General features: G+C 56.4%; 1 protein-coding gene and 1 long non-coding RNA gene across 2 annotated transcripts; one reads left to right on the top strand and one right to left on the bottom strand.

Annotated features, from left to right (window-relative positions):
* The first annotated feature begins 8,226 nt into the window (after positions 1-8,226).
* On the top strand, positions 8,227-14,316 carry CDK2AP1 (cyclin dependent kinase 2 associated protein 1). The gene is made up of 4 exons (XM_049769268.1): positions 8,227-8,440; positions 11,225-11,322; positions 12,226-12,352; positions 13,581-14,316. The coding sequence occupies exons 1-4, from the start codon at positions 8,386-8,388 to the stop codon at positions 13,646-13,648; spliced, it is 348 nt and encodes a 115-aa protein (XP_049625225.1). The 5' UTR covers positions 8,227-8,385; the 3' UTR covers positions 13,649-14,316.
* Positions 14,260-15,564, bottom strand: LOC126002055 (uncharacterized). The gene is made up of 2 exons (XR_007492891.1): positions 15,143-15,564; positions 14,260-14,731 (listed from the first exon to the last, which is right to left on the bottom strand). It is a non-coding gene; the product is annotated as an uncharacterized LOC126002055 (long non-coding RNA).
* Positions 15,565-15,625: the final 61 nt, after the last annotated feature.

Below are 15,625 nucleotides of genomic sequence, written 5' to 3'. Positions count from 1 at the left end.
TGCAATAAACCTTTGCCAGGTTCTACCTCCGCTGAGCAAAGGCTATTTTTATATGTAGGCTTAGATCTGACATGGTGCATCTCGAGACAACATGATGGAATCCAAAGACAATTTAAAAAAAACAAACAAACAAAACAAAACAACAAAAACACAAAGGTTGTAAACTGTTGGTTTGTTTTGCTGTCTGTTCTCTTGTGTGACTTGCCCTTTTCGTAGTGCTGCTCTGTGGAATGTCCATTGGCGCCGGTCACCGTGTGAGGCACGCACAGCTCCGCCCACTCCCACAGTGACACAACTCTGACGGGCCACAACACGGTGTCCCGACCACCTGCATCTGTAACTTCTGAAAAATGGGGCCTCATGCAATAAAACTGTTATCGGCTGCATCTAGTGAGGTTGGATGACCTTTACTAGCAAAACTGATCGACATGAAGCTGAACAAATTCTGTATTTAGTTATATGTGGTTGAATTAGTTTTTTTTTCTTGTTCCTTTTTTTTTTTTTTTTTTTTGGTAAAATTCTTAAATAAATTAAACTGGCTAATACGCTGCTTCTTTGTGTTTTATTTGTTTGGGTTCTAAGCACTCTTTTAGATCTATCAGCCCCCCTAGACCAGAGCATCTTCCTATTTGGTGCTTGGCATTATGTTGACACCTTTCTTTAAAGATATTATATGTCTGGGCCACACCTGGCGGTGCTCAGGGGATTATTCCTGGCTCTACTACACTCAGGAATCTCTGCCAGAGGTGTTTGGGCACCATATGGGATGCCTGGGATCGAACCCATGTCGGCCACACGCAAGGCAAGTGCCCTCCCCTCTATACTATCCCTCTTGGCGTGGCATTATGTCTTAAATGAACTGTAGAGGGACAGAAGATGTCACTGAGCCGTAGAACATTCGTCTTGCAGATGAGAGGCCACCATGTTTGTTCCCCAACACACACTTTTCAAATAACAAGTAAGCAAAACAAGTTGTGGAGAACTTGACCTGATGTAGGGACGGTGGAAGCCATGGGGCTGCAGAGCAGACACTGAACCTACGGCTGTACGGTTACCACCAGCCTGGCTCAAGTCCTGTCACCTCCCCCTAGCTAAGACTCCAGGAGTGACAGAAAGGTACTGTAAAATGTCTGTGAATGTTGGTGTGTAAGCCCCCTGTTAGCAGTCCTTTTGGGGGTTGCAGTTAGGGCAGAGACGGAAATGATGACTCTGGACAAGAACTAGGTGCCTGAAAGGAAGATGATATGCAGGATACCCGTTCAGTAACAATATTGGAAACTACAGAGTCTAAAAGGAAAAAGGTGAAGAGAAAAATGTAAAGTGCAGAGGGAAGGGTGGGCGGGAAAGTGGGGACATTGGTCGAGGGAAATGTGCACTGGTGCAAGGTGTTGGACGTCATATGGCTGAGACGAACATCTTTGACTCTCACAGTGGTTCTTTTAAAGAATTCGTTAAAAAAAAAAAAAAAAAAAAATCTGGGCCCAGAGCGGTGGTGCTAGCCTAGGACGGACTGCGGTTCCATCCCCTGGTATCCCATATGGTCCCCCAAGCCAGGAGCGATTTCTGAGCACAGAGCCAGGAGTAATCCTTGAGTGCTGCCGGGTATAACCCCTCCCCCCAAAAAAAATAACCAAACAAAATAAAAGAAATTGCTCCTGGCAGGCTCGGGGGAGGGGGGGGGGGACCAAATGGGATGCCGGGATTTGAAACACCATCCATCCTGGGTCTGCAATATGCAAGGCAAACAAATGCCCTACCACTGTGTTACCTCCCCCTCACAAACTCCTGCTTTTAAATGGAAACAAATGACCATCAGCTGTTAACCAGGACAAAGAAATGTGAACCCCACCTTGGCTCTGAACCCCCACTTTGCCCAGAGAGATTTTTTTTTTATTCTTATCTGCTTGCTCAGCCTCACCCCATGTGCCCTGGACCTGCTGCTGTTAGTAACCCCAAGCTGCTCACCAGGAGTTGACCAGGCTTGGCCTCCCAGTTCCCCTGCACATAGTTGGATCAACACTCAGTGCCCTGTGATCTGCTTATTTTTTTTGTTTGTTTTTGTTTTTGGGCCACACCCGGCGGTACTCAGGGGTTACTCCTGGCTGTGTGCTCAGAAATAGCTCCTGGCAGGCACGGGGGACCATATGGGACGCCGGGATTCGAACCAACCACCTTTGGTCCTGGATCGGCTGCTTGCAAGGCAAACGCCGCTGTGCTATCTCTCCGGGCCCCCTGTGATCTGCTTTGATAAAACCAAAACCTAGTTGAGATCCCCTGATGAGAGGAGAGCTGGGCCTTAGATTTTTGTTTGTTTTTTTGTTTGTTTTTGAGTCACACCTGGTGGTGCTCAGGAGTTACTCCTGGCTCTGCCCTCAGAAGTCGCTCCTGGCAGGCTCAGGGGACCCTATGGGATGCCAGGAATTGAACCAAAGCCCTTCCGGGGTAGGCAGTGTGCAAGGCAAAAACCCTACTGCTGTGCTATCTCTCCAGCCCCCAGGGGCCTAAGATTCTTGTGTGGAAGGGACAGGGATGAGAGACAGGGCCCAAGAGTGAGGAGATGGCCTAGAAATGGGGGGCGGGGGTCTGTACAGTATATTCGTATTTACCAGCTAGTCATTTGGGCGCATGATGTAAAAAACCATCTGGGCTGGACTTGAAGGAGAGGAAGGAGGCTTGAAGACATGTGCAAGGTGCTTATTTTTAGTCCAGTTCTCGGCAACTTGGCTCTGTCCCCTGAAAGCTGCCCACTCTGGGCGTCAAGTGCACCTGGGTTCGCATCCTCGTTCGGCTGCTTCCTGAAGACAGAGTCCAGGTTTGTGTGGCTTTGTCTCAAAGCAGGACCCTTAAGGGACTTGGAGCAGCTGCTTGTTTGCTTGCTGAAGCTCTGGGCAAATGAGAACAGACCTTAGCAGTTCCTTCTTTCTAGGCATTTTTTTTTTAACTTTATTTTGGTTTTGGGGCCACACTCAGCTGCGCTCACGGTCATTCCTGGCTCTGTGCTCAGAAATCATGCCTGGCAGGCATGGGGGACCATATGGGATGCCAGGAATCGAACCTGGGTTCGTCCCAGGTCGGCTGCCTGCAAAGCAAATACCCTACCACTGTGCTATCTCTCCAGGCTCTTGGTCTCTCCAATGTCCTCACCTGCCTGTTCCTTTGGGAGAACTTCCTAGGGAACCTTTGATGTCAAGCCAGATGCATTTCTTAGAGGGATAAAAGAGATGCTTGGGGGGCCGGAGAAATAGCATGGAGGTAAGGCGTTTGCCTTTCTTGCTGGAGGTCATCGGTTCGAATCCCCATATGGTCCCCCGTGCCTGCCAGGAGCAATTTCTGAGCCTGGAGCCAGGAATAACCCCTGAGCACTGCAGGGTGTGACCCAAAAACCACACACCACACACACACACACACACACACACACACACACACACACACACACACACACACACAAAGGATGCTTTGTCCTTCTTATTCGGAGTCCGTGTCTGCTTATAAAGCATCACTCCGGAGTAGAGATAGGACAAAAGCTTCTCATGTCTCATGTCTCAGTGTCTGCACCTCTGCCAACCAGACTCAGGGCTGGAGAGGACAGCGGGGAGGGCTCTTGTCTCACATATGGCCAACCTGAGTTTGATCCCTGGCACCCCATATGGTCTCCTGAGCACTGCTGAGCACGGCCCCCAATTTATTTATATATTTTATTTTAGTTTTGGGGCCACACTCAGTGGTGCTCAAAGGTTACTCTTGGGTCTGATCAGAAATCACTTCTGGCAGTCTTGGGGGACTCTATGGGACACTGGGGATCAAATCCATGTTGGCTGCGTGCAAGGCAAACACCCAGCTGCTGTGCTATCACTCTGGCCCCCACTTTTTTTTTGTTTCAAAGATTTTTTGTTTGTTTGCTGCTCAGAGGTTACTCCTGGCTAAGCGCTCAGAAATTGCCCCTGGCTTTGGGGGGACCATATGGGACGCCGGGGGATCGAACCTTGGTCCTTCCTTGGCTAGCGCTTGCAAGGCAGACCTTATTACCTCTAGCACCACCTCTCCGCCCCCCCCCCATTTTTTTTAAAGACACTTGGAGCCAGAGTGATAGCACAGTGGCAGGGTGTTTGCCTTGCACACAGAAGACCCAGGACGGACCCCGGCATCCTATATGGTCCCCTGTGCATACCAGGAGCAATTTCTGAGCAGAGAGTCAGGAGTAACCCCTGAGTGCCACTGGGTGTGGCCCCCAAAACAAAAAACAACATGGGAGTGAAGACACAGGACAACAGGCCTTACACAAGGCCACCCAGATCAATTCCCAGAACCTCATATGGTAGAACTTTGAGCACAGATACTGACTCAAAAGATAAGTGGGGTTGCAGTGATAGTAGCAGGTAGGTAGGGCAGTTGCCTTGCACGCAACAGATCTGAGTTCAATCTCCAGCATTCCATATTGTCCCCGGAGCACCGCCAACCAGGAGTGATTCCTCAATACAGAACCAGGAGTAACCCCTGAGCACCACAGTGTGTGTCCCCAAAACAAAACCAAATACAGGGCCGGGCGGTGGCGCTAAAGGTAAGGTGCCTGCCTTGCCTGCGCTAACCTTGGACGGACCGCGGTTCGATCCCTCGGTGTCCCATATGGTCCCCCAAGCCAGGAGCAACTTCTGAGCACATAGCCAGGAGTAACCCCTGAGCGTTACCGGGTGTGGCCCAAAAACCAAAAAAAAAAAAAAAAAAAAAATTCAAGTTTTGGGGCCGGGCGGTGGCGCTCGAGGTAAGGTGCCTGCCTTACCTGCGCTAGCCTAGGAGACGGACCGCGGTTCGATCCCCCGGCGTCCCATATGGTCCCCCAAGCCAGGAGCGACTCTGAGCGCATAGCCAGGAGTAACCCCTGAGCGTCACCGGGTGTGGCCCAAAAACCAAAAAAAAAAAAAAAAAAAAAAAAAAAAAAACCAAATACAAACAAAAGACAGAATCCATCACCACACTAAATGAGTCCCAGGAAGTCATCTGAGTGTAAGCCAGATGGAACTGGGGAGATGGTACAGTGTTCCATTCTGGGCCTTTTTTTTTTTTTGGAGGGATAGGGTTTGGGTCGTTTGGGTCACACCTGGTGGCCCTCGGGGTGTACTCCTGGCTCTGTGCTCAGAAATTGCTCCTGGCAGGCTCAGGGGACCTATACGGTGCCGGGAACCGAACCCAGGTCCAACCAGGGTTGGCTGCATGCAAGGCAAAAAATCTACTGCTGTGCTATCGTTTCAGCCCCACGATGTGAGCCTTTCTTGCATGTGGTCAGCTAAGGTCCTGTCCCTACACTGCATATGGCCCCCCAAGTCCCTCCAGTAGTAAGCACTGAGCACAACCAGATGGGCAAAAATCCTTTCCTGATTATCTTGGGGGCAGAAATATTGCAGCAGGGAAGTTGCTTGCCTTGCTTGGGACCGACCAACGTTTTTATTAAAACATCCTCGGGCCCGGAGAGATAGCACAGCGGCGTTTGCCTTGCAAGCAGCCGATCCAGGACCAAAGGTGGTTGGTTCGAATCCCGGTGTCCCATATGGTCCCCCGAGCCTGCCAGGAGCTATTTCTGAGCAGACAGCCAGGAGTAACCCCTGAGCACCGCCGGGTGTGGCCCAAAAACCAAAAAAAGAAAAAAGACATCCTCACCATCCTCAGGCCACCAAACATGGTGTCACCCCTGAGTGCAAAGCCACAAGTAACTCTCGAGTGTCATGAATTGTGGATCCAGTACAAGCTGGGAGTTTTGTGACTGATCAGACGGAGATAAAAGCTGCGCAGTGTCTTCAGAAAGGGCGTTGGGAATGGAACAAGGCCTCATCCAGGCAAGCGCCTCCTGGCTGTGCCGCCTAGCTGCATTTCCACCTTCATTTCTTGATAGTCATATCCAAGACTAGTTTTGGGTGTTGTATCCAATACAGTGTCACAATGTCACATTAACCATTTTTGTTTTACTAATTAAAAAATTTCAAAATACCAAAACAAAAAAAAAGGGCTAGAACGATAGAACATCAGTAGGGTGTTTGCCTTGTATGCAACCGATTCATGTTTGATCCCTGGCATCCCATATGGTCCCCCATGCCTGCCAGGAATGATTTCTGAGAGCAGAGCCAGGAGGAACCCTTGAGCACCACTGGATGTGTCCCCCACAATCGAAACAGCCAGGGCCACAGAGAGAGAACACAGATGTTTAAGGTACTTATGGGCCACCCTTCTTACCACCTACAGTCCCACCTGAGCCAGGCTGAAAGTGATCCCCAAGTTTTTCCAAGTGATCCCTGAATAATAATTATGATTTTGGGGTGCTGGTAACCTCAGTAGTGCTCAGGGGTACTCCTGGCTCTGCACTTGTGTTCTCCCTAGTGGTGCTGGGGGGACCATATGGGATGCTGTGGATGGAACCCAGGTCCCTTGTGGGCAAGGCAACCACCCTCCCCGCCATGCTATTGCTCAATATATATTTCTTTAAAAAATCAAAACCGGGGGAGGCCAGAGAGATAGCATGGAAGAAGGGCGTTTGCCTTGCATCCAGAAGGACGGTGGTTCGAATCCCAGCATCCCATATGGTTCCCGGAGCCTGCCAGGAGCGATATCTGAGCGTAGTTCCAGGAGTGATCCCTGATTGCTGCCGGGTGTGACCCCAAAACAAAACAAAAATTCAAAACTGGGGCCAGAGCAATAACATAGCAGGGAGGGGGTTTGCTTTGCACACAACTGAGCCTGGCTCTATCTTTGTCATTCCATAAGGTCCACAGAACCTGCTAGGTGTAATTCCTGAGTACAAAGCCAGGAGTAACCCCTGAATGCCACCAGGTGTGGACCCAAAACAAAAACACCAAAAAAAAAAAAAAAAAAAAAAAAAGAAAAAGAAAAAGAAAAGAAAAATTTTGGGAAAATTTTTTTAAGTTAAAAGCTCAGTGGGGGCTGGAGAGATAGCATGGAGGTAAGGTGTTTACCTTGCATGCAGAAGGACAGTGGTTCGAATCCCAGCATCCCATATGGTTCCCTGAGCCTGCCAGGGGCGATTTTTGAGCGCAGAGCCAGGAGTGGCCCCTGAGCGCTGCCGGGTGTGACCTCCCCGCAAAAGAAAGGCTCAGTGACTGCAATGTACTCGGGACACTGGGTTTTGGAGAGGCCAGGAGGGTGGGACAAAGTGCCATACATATTATCTATGAAAGAAAATTTCAGAGTGCCCAGTCCTGAACTAGCCCAATAGTGGGGTACAGGGGTGCTGTTCAAGCTGGAGAGGGGGCAGGGACCCTGGGAGTGTGTGTGCGGGGGTGGAGTCTGGTACTGCCCCTTCCTCCCGGGCTTCCTCCAGTCCTTGCACGACCCGGAACGTCTGTGACAAGAGGAAAGAAAAAAAAATCTCCAGAGCGCGCACGCGGCCTTTCTGAGCGGCGGGGACGGGTGGGAGGCCCCAGGCGCGTTTCCTCCAGTGTCACCATTGAAGGCTCCCCAAAATCCAAACGCTTAGTATCTCCAAAGCTTAGTCATTCGCCCCAAAACATCAGGACGGGTTCGTGGCATCTGGGGAGAGAGGCCAGAGCGAGGCTGAGGCTGGCCACGGGGTGTCTGTCCAGTGGGGGCCATTCGGAACTTTGCCAAGTTCTTCCCCGTGCGCCCCCCGAGCAGGTGCGCCTGCAAGATTGCACCCAGCCCGGGTGGGGGGTCGAGGCGGGACGAAGGAACGAATTGCCGGGGCTTTGGACCGACACCGAACCGCCCAAGGCTTGACACCTCTTCGGGCCCACGGGGCGCTGCAGCAGCGCTTTGGAGAGAGAGACAGAGAGATCCCGGGGCGCGCACACAAGGCCGCCGCTCGCCTCCATTTTCTCCAGGTAATTTTCCATCCCCGTACCCCACGCACCCCCGGACCGACCCCCCAAACCCCGCACGGCCCCCGCGTGCCCATCTCGGGCTGCTCGGGGCGATCCAAGACCCTCCCCAGTGGGTGCCAGAGCGCGCCCCGCCCGGTCCCCCGAAAGAAAACTTTGCCAAGTTGCGGGCGCGGGGCGCGGGGCGCGGCTACCAGGTGGAGCCGCCCCCTGACGCCGGGCCGGGCCGGGCCGGGCCGCCCCTTCCCGGGTCCAGCCAGGGCCACCCCGCGGTGCGGCTCAAAGTTGGCGGCCGCCCCTCGCGCGCCCGCCCGCCCCGCGCCCGCCCCGCGCCGCCCCGCGCGCCCTCGGCCCGGGTGAGCCAGTGCGGCGGCCCCGGGCGCGACGGCCATCTTCGCCGCCTTCTTGATCCACCAGATCCGCCCTCCAGATCCGCCAGATTCCCCGGTCGAGACACACGCGCGCGCGCGCGCACCCAAGCGCGCGGGGACCCGGTGCGCCCCGCGCCCCGGTGCGCCCCGGCGCGCCCCGCCAGCTCGCGGCGATGTCGTACAAGCCCAACTTGGCCGCCTCCATGCCCGCAGCCGCGGCCAACGCGGGTGAGTGAGCGCCCCGGGGACCCCACGATCCGGATCCGTGCGCCCCGTGCGCCTCCGTGCGCCCCCCGCGCGCCCAAGTGTCTCCAAGTTGGGGCTCCTGGGCCTGGGGCCGGGGACCCCGCTAGTGCCGTCCCCCAGGGTTCCAAGTTGTCGCCGGGCGGCTGGCGAGCCCCGGGGTCCCCTCTCCCCCTCCACGTTAGCTCCGGCGACTCCTTTTTCTCCCTCTGGCTCCGGCGCCCACGGCTCGGCGAGGGCCCCTGCCGGCGGGCTCGGGGAGCGGCAGGGCGCGGGCTTGGGGGGGATCTGGCCGGGGCGCGTGCGGGGTCCGGTCCGGCGGGTTGCAGTTGCGCCCTTCGGGGCGCACGGTTTGGGGAGGTCCCCGGGCGGCCTTGGAACTCCAGGTCCCGGTTGGGGAAGGGGGCTCTCGAAAGGGCTTGGCCCAAGTGGGGCCCTAGGGTGCGGGGGTTCTGAGGCTCCGCACCCCTAACTTGGGGGTTCCCTGGGGGCTCCCCATGGCTCTGAGCCTAGCTAGAGGCGCTGCCCTCGGCCCGGGGAGGCGCCCGCCGTGCGCTCCGGGGTGCAGCGGGGGTCCCGGAAACTCCGCCAGAAGTTCGCAGGCAGCTCTGGGGGTCGTGCCTGGAGCTCGCCATAGATGCGCCAAAGGGGGTGCTGGAAAGGAGGTCGTTTTTTTGGGGGGGCCCCGGGTGACCGGCTTTGTCTCCCGCGTCCACGCCACGCCTAGGGAGCCGCGTTGCGTTGGGGGAGGCGACTGACCCCAGTGACACGTTGGCAGCCGTGCTAGCCCCGGCCCCTGGTCGCCCCGAGACCCCCCTTTCGGGGACCCCCGGGGACACGAGTGTGCGTGGCTGAGCTGGAACTTCTTGGAAGGAGCCTCGATTTCGGGGTCCCAGCTGCAGACGCTCAGGGATTCCGGGGACCCTGAGCAAGACGCATGCACCCCCTCCTAAAGCAGCAGATCTTGGGGATCCCCCCAGCTGCCCGTCCTTGCTGGACCTTCGGGTGCGGGGTCCCGGAGCTAGGGGTCTCCCCAGTTCTAGGCTGCCCCGCACCCGGTGCTTGGAAGCCGCGGGGTGCGCTGGGGCGCCCCGGCGCCTGCTTCTGGGGTGCCCGGCTCCCGGACCCCCAGCCCTGCCATTTGCATCCAAGATGGACTCTCGCTGCCGCCGGCTCCCTGGCCCCGTGCGCCCTCGGGCCCTGCCTCCCTCCTGCCCGGGCTCGCCCAGGGCCGCGGTGGCAGAGTCAGACAAAGCCCCCGCCCCTGCCGGAGACACCCCCGGGCGCCCCAAGTGGCGGGAAGGCCGCCAGCTCCCCAGGCCCGGCCGCTCTTTGTCTGCCGTGGGGGTGGGGAGCCGCGCCTGGCTCCCTTCCCTCCGCCCTGTGCTGTCCCTGCACCTGTCCCCGCCAGGCCGGGTTCCCGCTCCCTGCTTCGGGGACCCCAGCCCCGCACCCCATTGTCTGCAGATTGTCTCCTTCCAGGGGCATCTGTCCGGCCCGGCAGGACCCTTCTGGATCACCCAGCCCCAGCTGTCCTCGGAACCTGGGGGCTCTGCCACAGAAAGGGGGTCACTTGCGATGTCCCGGGTGGGCGCCGAGCCCCCCTCTTGTGGAGCTGAGGGTCGCGTGCTCCTCTCCCCGCACCCTGGGCCCCCAGACCTGAAACTGCACAGAAAGTGCCTCCCAACACCTCCTGCCAGCTCTGGGTGCAGAGAGAGAAACTGAGGCCCAGAGAGGGAAAAGGCCTGGTTCTGGTTACATGGCGAGGCAGGGTGGTCCCGCTGACTCATGGGACAGAGATGACTCACGTACCCTCTCTCTCTCTCTCTCTCTCTCTCTCTCTCTCTCTCTCTCTCTCTCTCTCTCTCTCTCTCTCTCTCTCTCTCTCTCTCTCTCTCTCTCTCTCTCTCTCACACACACACACACGTTCACAACTCAGACACAACATGCACTCACAACACTCAAATAGCAACACTCAACACTTTCAAACACTTACGTATATACACACAAACTTTCACAACTCACATCATACCCTGCACACACTTAAACACTCAGAACACTCCAAAAACTCACACCCACACTCATACAACAGACTCACAACTCACACATATACACACACACACACACACACACGCATTGACACATCACACACATTCATATCCATGCACAGGCAGCTAGCTTGTCTCCCACTGGAGTATGGAAACTTCTAGAATGCCTCCAGTGGTGTGAGGCTCTGTGCCCCCTTCCCTTCAGCACCCGCTTCCTGCCCTGGCAGACTGTGTGTGTGTGTGTGTGTGTGTGTCCACTCTGGGTTCTGGGCCTGAGCGTTTGGGCTGAGATGGGAGCCTCTTATGTCCTGTCCTGTGCCCAGCACCCCCCTGGCTCAAATTTGCATAGCGGGGGCCCAGCCTTCGGGTGCTTCTGGCCAGCCTCTCAGAAGCACCTGGTTTCCAAGCCCCTCCCTTTGGCTCCATCCATCTGGACGCTCTGAACCCCCTATTCCCCACTCCCATGCCAGCTGTCTGTCAGAGGGTCTGGGGTGTCAGGACCCTCAGACGTCCTCGGACCCCCATTCTGGGGTGCAGTCCTTCAGAGGAATGTATCCCTGAGGACCATGTGATGGGTTGGGGGTCTCTGGGCGACCTGAAGGGCAGGGTGTGGCAGCCCTGGAGGGGTGGGCACAGGCCCTGGATGGGGTGGGAAGGAAGGTGCGCTGCAGCAGGGTGGGGGAATGAGCCCCACTTTCTGACGGTCTCTCTCTTTATCCAGGCGGCAGCACCCACCCCACACCCAGCAGCATGGCTGCACCTGCCCAGTACCGCCAGATGCTCAGCGACTATGGGCCACCCTCCCTGGGCTACACACAGGTACGGTGGGGACACTCCCTTCTGCCCCAAATGTGGCCTTGCTCTGTGTACCTATATCCAGGGACAGTTAGCGAGCCGGTGTGTGAGAGGGACCTGGGACCCCCAGTTCTTCCTGCAAGTGGAAGGCCCCAGGAATCCCAGAATTCGGCCACATTCTGAGGTCACCAGGGGCCCAGTTGCCGGGTGTGGCGGTGGCAGCTGCCTCGTCCTGGCCATGCCCCGGCGGGCCCTGCTGTCCCCCGAGGAGAAGCAGGCCCGGGCCCGGGAGCGAGACCGCCTCAAGAAGCGACGTCGGCGTGAGGATAGCTGCAAGCGAGGCCTGGAGAGGAGGCGCAATGCCCTGGCCATGAGGAGGCGGCGGTGGGAGGAGCGCAGGGAAGACTGGGAGGCCCGTAGGCGGCAGCGCTTGGAGGCCTCCCAGGAGCAAGATCTGGGGTGCCAGGAGCGAGAGACCACGCAGCAGAGGCGACTGAGGAGGAGGGAGGAGCAGGCGAGGGCTCTGAGGGGGGCCTGACCTGAGCCGGAGTGGGGGACATGAGGGAGGAATGTGGGGAGGACAGGGAGGAGCAGCCACGGCAGGACTGGGGGGAAGGAAGGACAGGGATCTGGGGCTCCCTCAGTTGGGCCATCAGTGACATTTGCCGCCCTCTGTCCCCGGGCCTGGCCACCCCCTCTCCTCGCTTGGTACCTTCAGATCCCCCTGAGATGAATTTTCTTCTTCATCTGAATCTTGGGAGGTGATTGATGTCTGAGACCCTTCACGGGGGTGTTGATGACTCTGTCCCCACTATATGCCCAGGGCCTGGGGGCTACAGCCTGGCCCCCTTCCCCTTGCTGCTGCGTCCGTGCCATGCTCCTGAGTTTGGTGATCTGTGCAGGTGACCCTTTTCCTCCCTGTTGCAGGGATCAGGGAGCAGCCAGGTTCCACAGAGCAAGTACGCGGAGCTGCTGGCGATCATTGAGGAACTGGGCAAGGAGATCCGGCCTACGTATGCTGGCAGCAAGAGCGCCATGGAGCGGCTCAAGCGTGGTTAGTGCAGCCAGGGGTGGGGGGCTTGGGGCTTGGGCTCTGGGGTCAGGTCAGGGGATGCACCCTGTCTGCCTTTCTGCCTCCTGCTCACTTGCTCCTGGGCCACCATAAGAGCCGCTGTACTTTGGGGGCTTGCACTTTGGGCTTTCTGTTTGCCTTTAGGAAGTGGGGTGTGCAGGGGTCAAGGCGGCCAGTGGGGAGGAGGTTGTTGGGCTCCGGAGTTGGGGGAAGGGTCTTCCGTTCCATTCAGTGGGTCCCATTCTGGAGTTGTGGCTCAGTGACTGATTTTGGGGTTAGTGAATATGGGAGAGGAGACAAGCTAGCTTTGGGGTTCTCCGTCTAGGGCCCTTGTGACACCTGTGGGGGATAGGCGGCAAGCGGCCCTGAGGTGATCTGGGTCCCCAGGGTACAGGCATCCTGAGTGGCTGATGATGGAATGTGCAGATGCCTGAAAGCAGGGCTTAGGGTGCTGTGAGGGCCAAGCCTCCAGGAAGTGGTCACAGGGAAGTCGGGACAGTGGCCGGGGTGGCTGAGTCCAGCGAGCTGAGAGGATCTCGGGTGTGAGTGGCCTGAGAAGGGGCTGTGGTGCCGGTGAGGCTGGGGTGACTGTCCGGGCCACTCCAGTGACCACTGTGGCTATGGCCAATGGCCCCCTCTGGCCCTCCCACTGCTACAGATTTGAGATGCTCCTGAGGGGTGAGAGGGGGTCCAGTGGGGACTGAGGGAGTCCACCGGAGGAGGTATCCTCACCCCTCAGATGAGGATTTTATTTTGGGGCCACACCTGGTGGTGCTCAGGTTACTTCTGGCTCTGCATTCAGAAATTATTCTTGGGGGACCATATGGGATGCTGGGGGTCAAACCCAGGTTGCCGTGCACGCAAGGCAAACGCTCTACCCACTGTGTTTAGCAATCCAGCCCTTGAGGTCAGTCTTTAAGACACTGATCCATCTGGGAAACTTCCAGAATGGGAGGGTTGGACTGCAGGGCACCCTGGGCCCCTGTTGAACAGGGAGGAGACGTCGGGGGACGTTGGCCCTGACCACACGCCTTCTCAAGTCCAGTGAGGCTCCAGGCTGTGGTCACCCACCCAAGTTCGGGGACACAGGACACGTGTGGAGGCTAGGCTCTGGGAAGGGTTTGCATCTTTTTGCACCTCCTAGCCCCTCTTGTGGGGTGATTTCTCCCTATCCCCGCCACACTGATTTTTCCCCCTTCTTGATTTCCAGGCATCATTCACGCCAGAGGTCTAGTCCGGGAGTGCCTGGCTGAGACGGAGCGCAACGCCCGGTCCTAGCGAAGACCTTGCCAGCCGAGAGGGTCTCCCTCCAGGACTGTCTCCTGCCGAGACGAAATGAAAGTTCCCTTTTCACAATGTTAACAGTTGGGCTTCTCTACCTGTGGCTCGAACCCACCTCTCTCTTAAGAATTCAAGAAGGCCTCATTGGCGGTCGCTTAGAATTTGCCTTTCTGCATAGCTAGGACCTCTTTGGGTTTTTTCCTTCTTTTCCTTTCTTCTAAGCATTGGTTCAAAGGTGTATGAACTCAGGGCCTCCGAGCTGCAGTCTGGCTTCTTCAGCGCTCGCATGCCCCACCCTGGCCACTCTCTCTGCCCATTCTTGGGCACAGCCAGCCCAGCCCCATCCTGTGCACCCATGGCTGGTCCCTTGGGCCTGTTTGCCCTGTGTAGATCCTGCTTCGGGGAACTCCTTTGCTGCTGAAGCATCTATCTGCATGGCGCTTGGTACTTCAGAATCGGGCTCAGAAATGCCCCCATTATAAACACAGAGGAGCAATTCCTGCCCCCAGCCCAGCCAGCCCCAAAGCTTTCTTGCAAACACTAGAAGAGTTTCCGTTTCACCTCCCCTGAGTTGCCCCCCCAATATCTGGAAGAAAGCGACTAAAACATTTGCATCTTTGTATGTATTTATTACTTGATGTAATAAAGCTTATTTTCATTAACAACTTGTATTGTGATCTAGGTTTCTTAGATTTTGAAGTAGAATTTTGGATATAGTTCTCCCCCACAGCCTAGGACTGGGGCCCCAGTTTAGTTGTGGAGACCCCTGCTTCACCCTGGGCTCAGAGTTCTGGGCGCTAAGAATTAACAGAAATGAGAAATGAGCTCTTCAGTGAGAGGACAGTGCCAGGAACTGCAGTGTGGCGGGTCTGGTTTTGAGGGTACAGTCAAGAACCAGACCTTGCTGAATTTTCAGTGCCCCTCAGAGCCTCCAAGGGCTCTTCCCTATAGTGTTCCTGGGACACTGTTCAGAACCTGCAGTTGCAAAGGTGAGGGTACCTGAGGCTACTGGCACCAGGGTCTTAGGGCAAGAACTTGGCACAGAAACTGAACCAAAGGGACCCTCCACGTGGCCTCCACCTGTTGCATTAAATAATTAGCGATGGAGCTGGATGGAGAAGGATGGATGGAGGAATTTCTCTGCCATCCCAGGCCACGTGGCTCCGCAATCCCCATTCAGCTGGCGGGTCCCAGGCTTAGGTGAATGGCGAATCAGACTCATCCAGAGACAGGCATCAGGAAGCATCAGCTTTATTCATGCCCTATCCACCACGTGTGGCTTATATCATAACCTTTTAAGCATTTGCTATTCTTCGCTAGCCCTGCATCTTAACTCCTTTCAGCCATCTTCCCTTTGACCTCCATGCTGGCCAAAGACCAAAAGGGCCTAATCCCCTTCGTCAAAGGCTTTATATAACCTTCCAAGACCCCTCCCAGAAATGGGTGGGTCTCAGGTAGCTACACCTAAATCCAGGGTGGAGTTACACCCACCCACTACTGAGTGGCTTGACCTGGCATCTATTGTTCCAGCCCCAGGCATGACCCAAGGCCTTGGACACAGCTCCGGGCAGGTGCCCTGTGGGAGTGGGTTAGAGGATCGAAGCCAGGTGGGCATGTGCAAGGCAAGTGCCCTCCCCACTGTGCTCCGGCCCCCACATTGGCTCTGGAACACGCCCAAGTTCCTGGGTTCAGGCCTATCTGGCAGCAGTAAGTTCCTGCTTCCTGGCAAAGGCCAGAGGGATGGTGGAGGGGCAGCCTGGAACCCTGTCCCAGCACTGCTGGCTGGGGCGTAGCTGGGAGGAGCTGGAGCCACACTTGGTAGTCCTGCAAGGGAAGCCTGTTTCTAGCTTCCTGCATCCTGGCCCACCCTCGTCAAAGACTTCCAGGACATGTTTCCTTCAAGAGTCAAACAGAATAGAACTATGAATAGATGTTCTGAAAAGGGGGTCAAAGGGATCAAGGCATGTGCTTTGC

The sequence above is a fragment of the Suncus etruscus genome, chromosome 2, assembly GCF_024139225.1.
Source record: "Suncus etruscus isolate mSunEtr1 chromosome 2, mSunEtr1.pri.cur, whole genome shotgun sequence".
NCBI lineage: Eukaryota > Metazoa > Chordata > Mammalia > Eulipotyphla > Soricidae > Suncus > Suncus etruscus.
The sequence above is the reverse complement of the archived record's forward strand: the minus strand, read 5'-3'. Positions and strand labels throughout refer to the sequence as shown.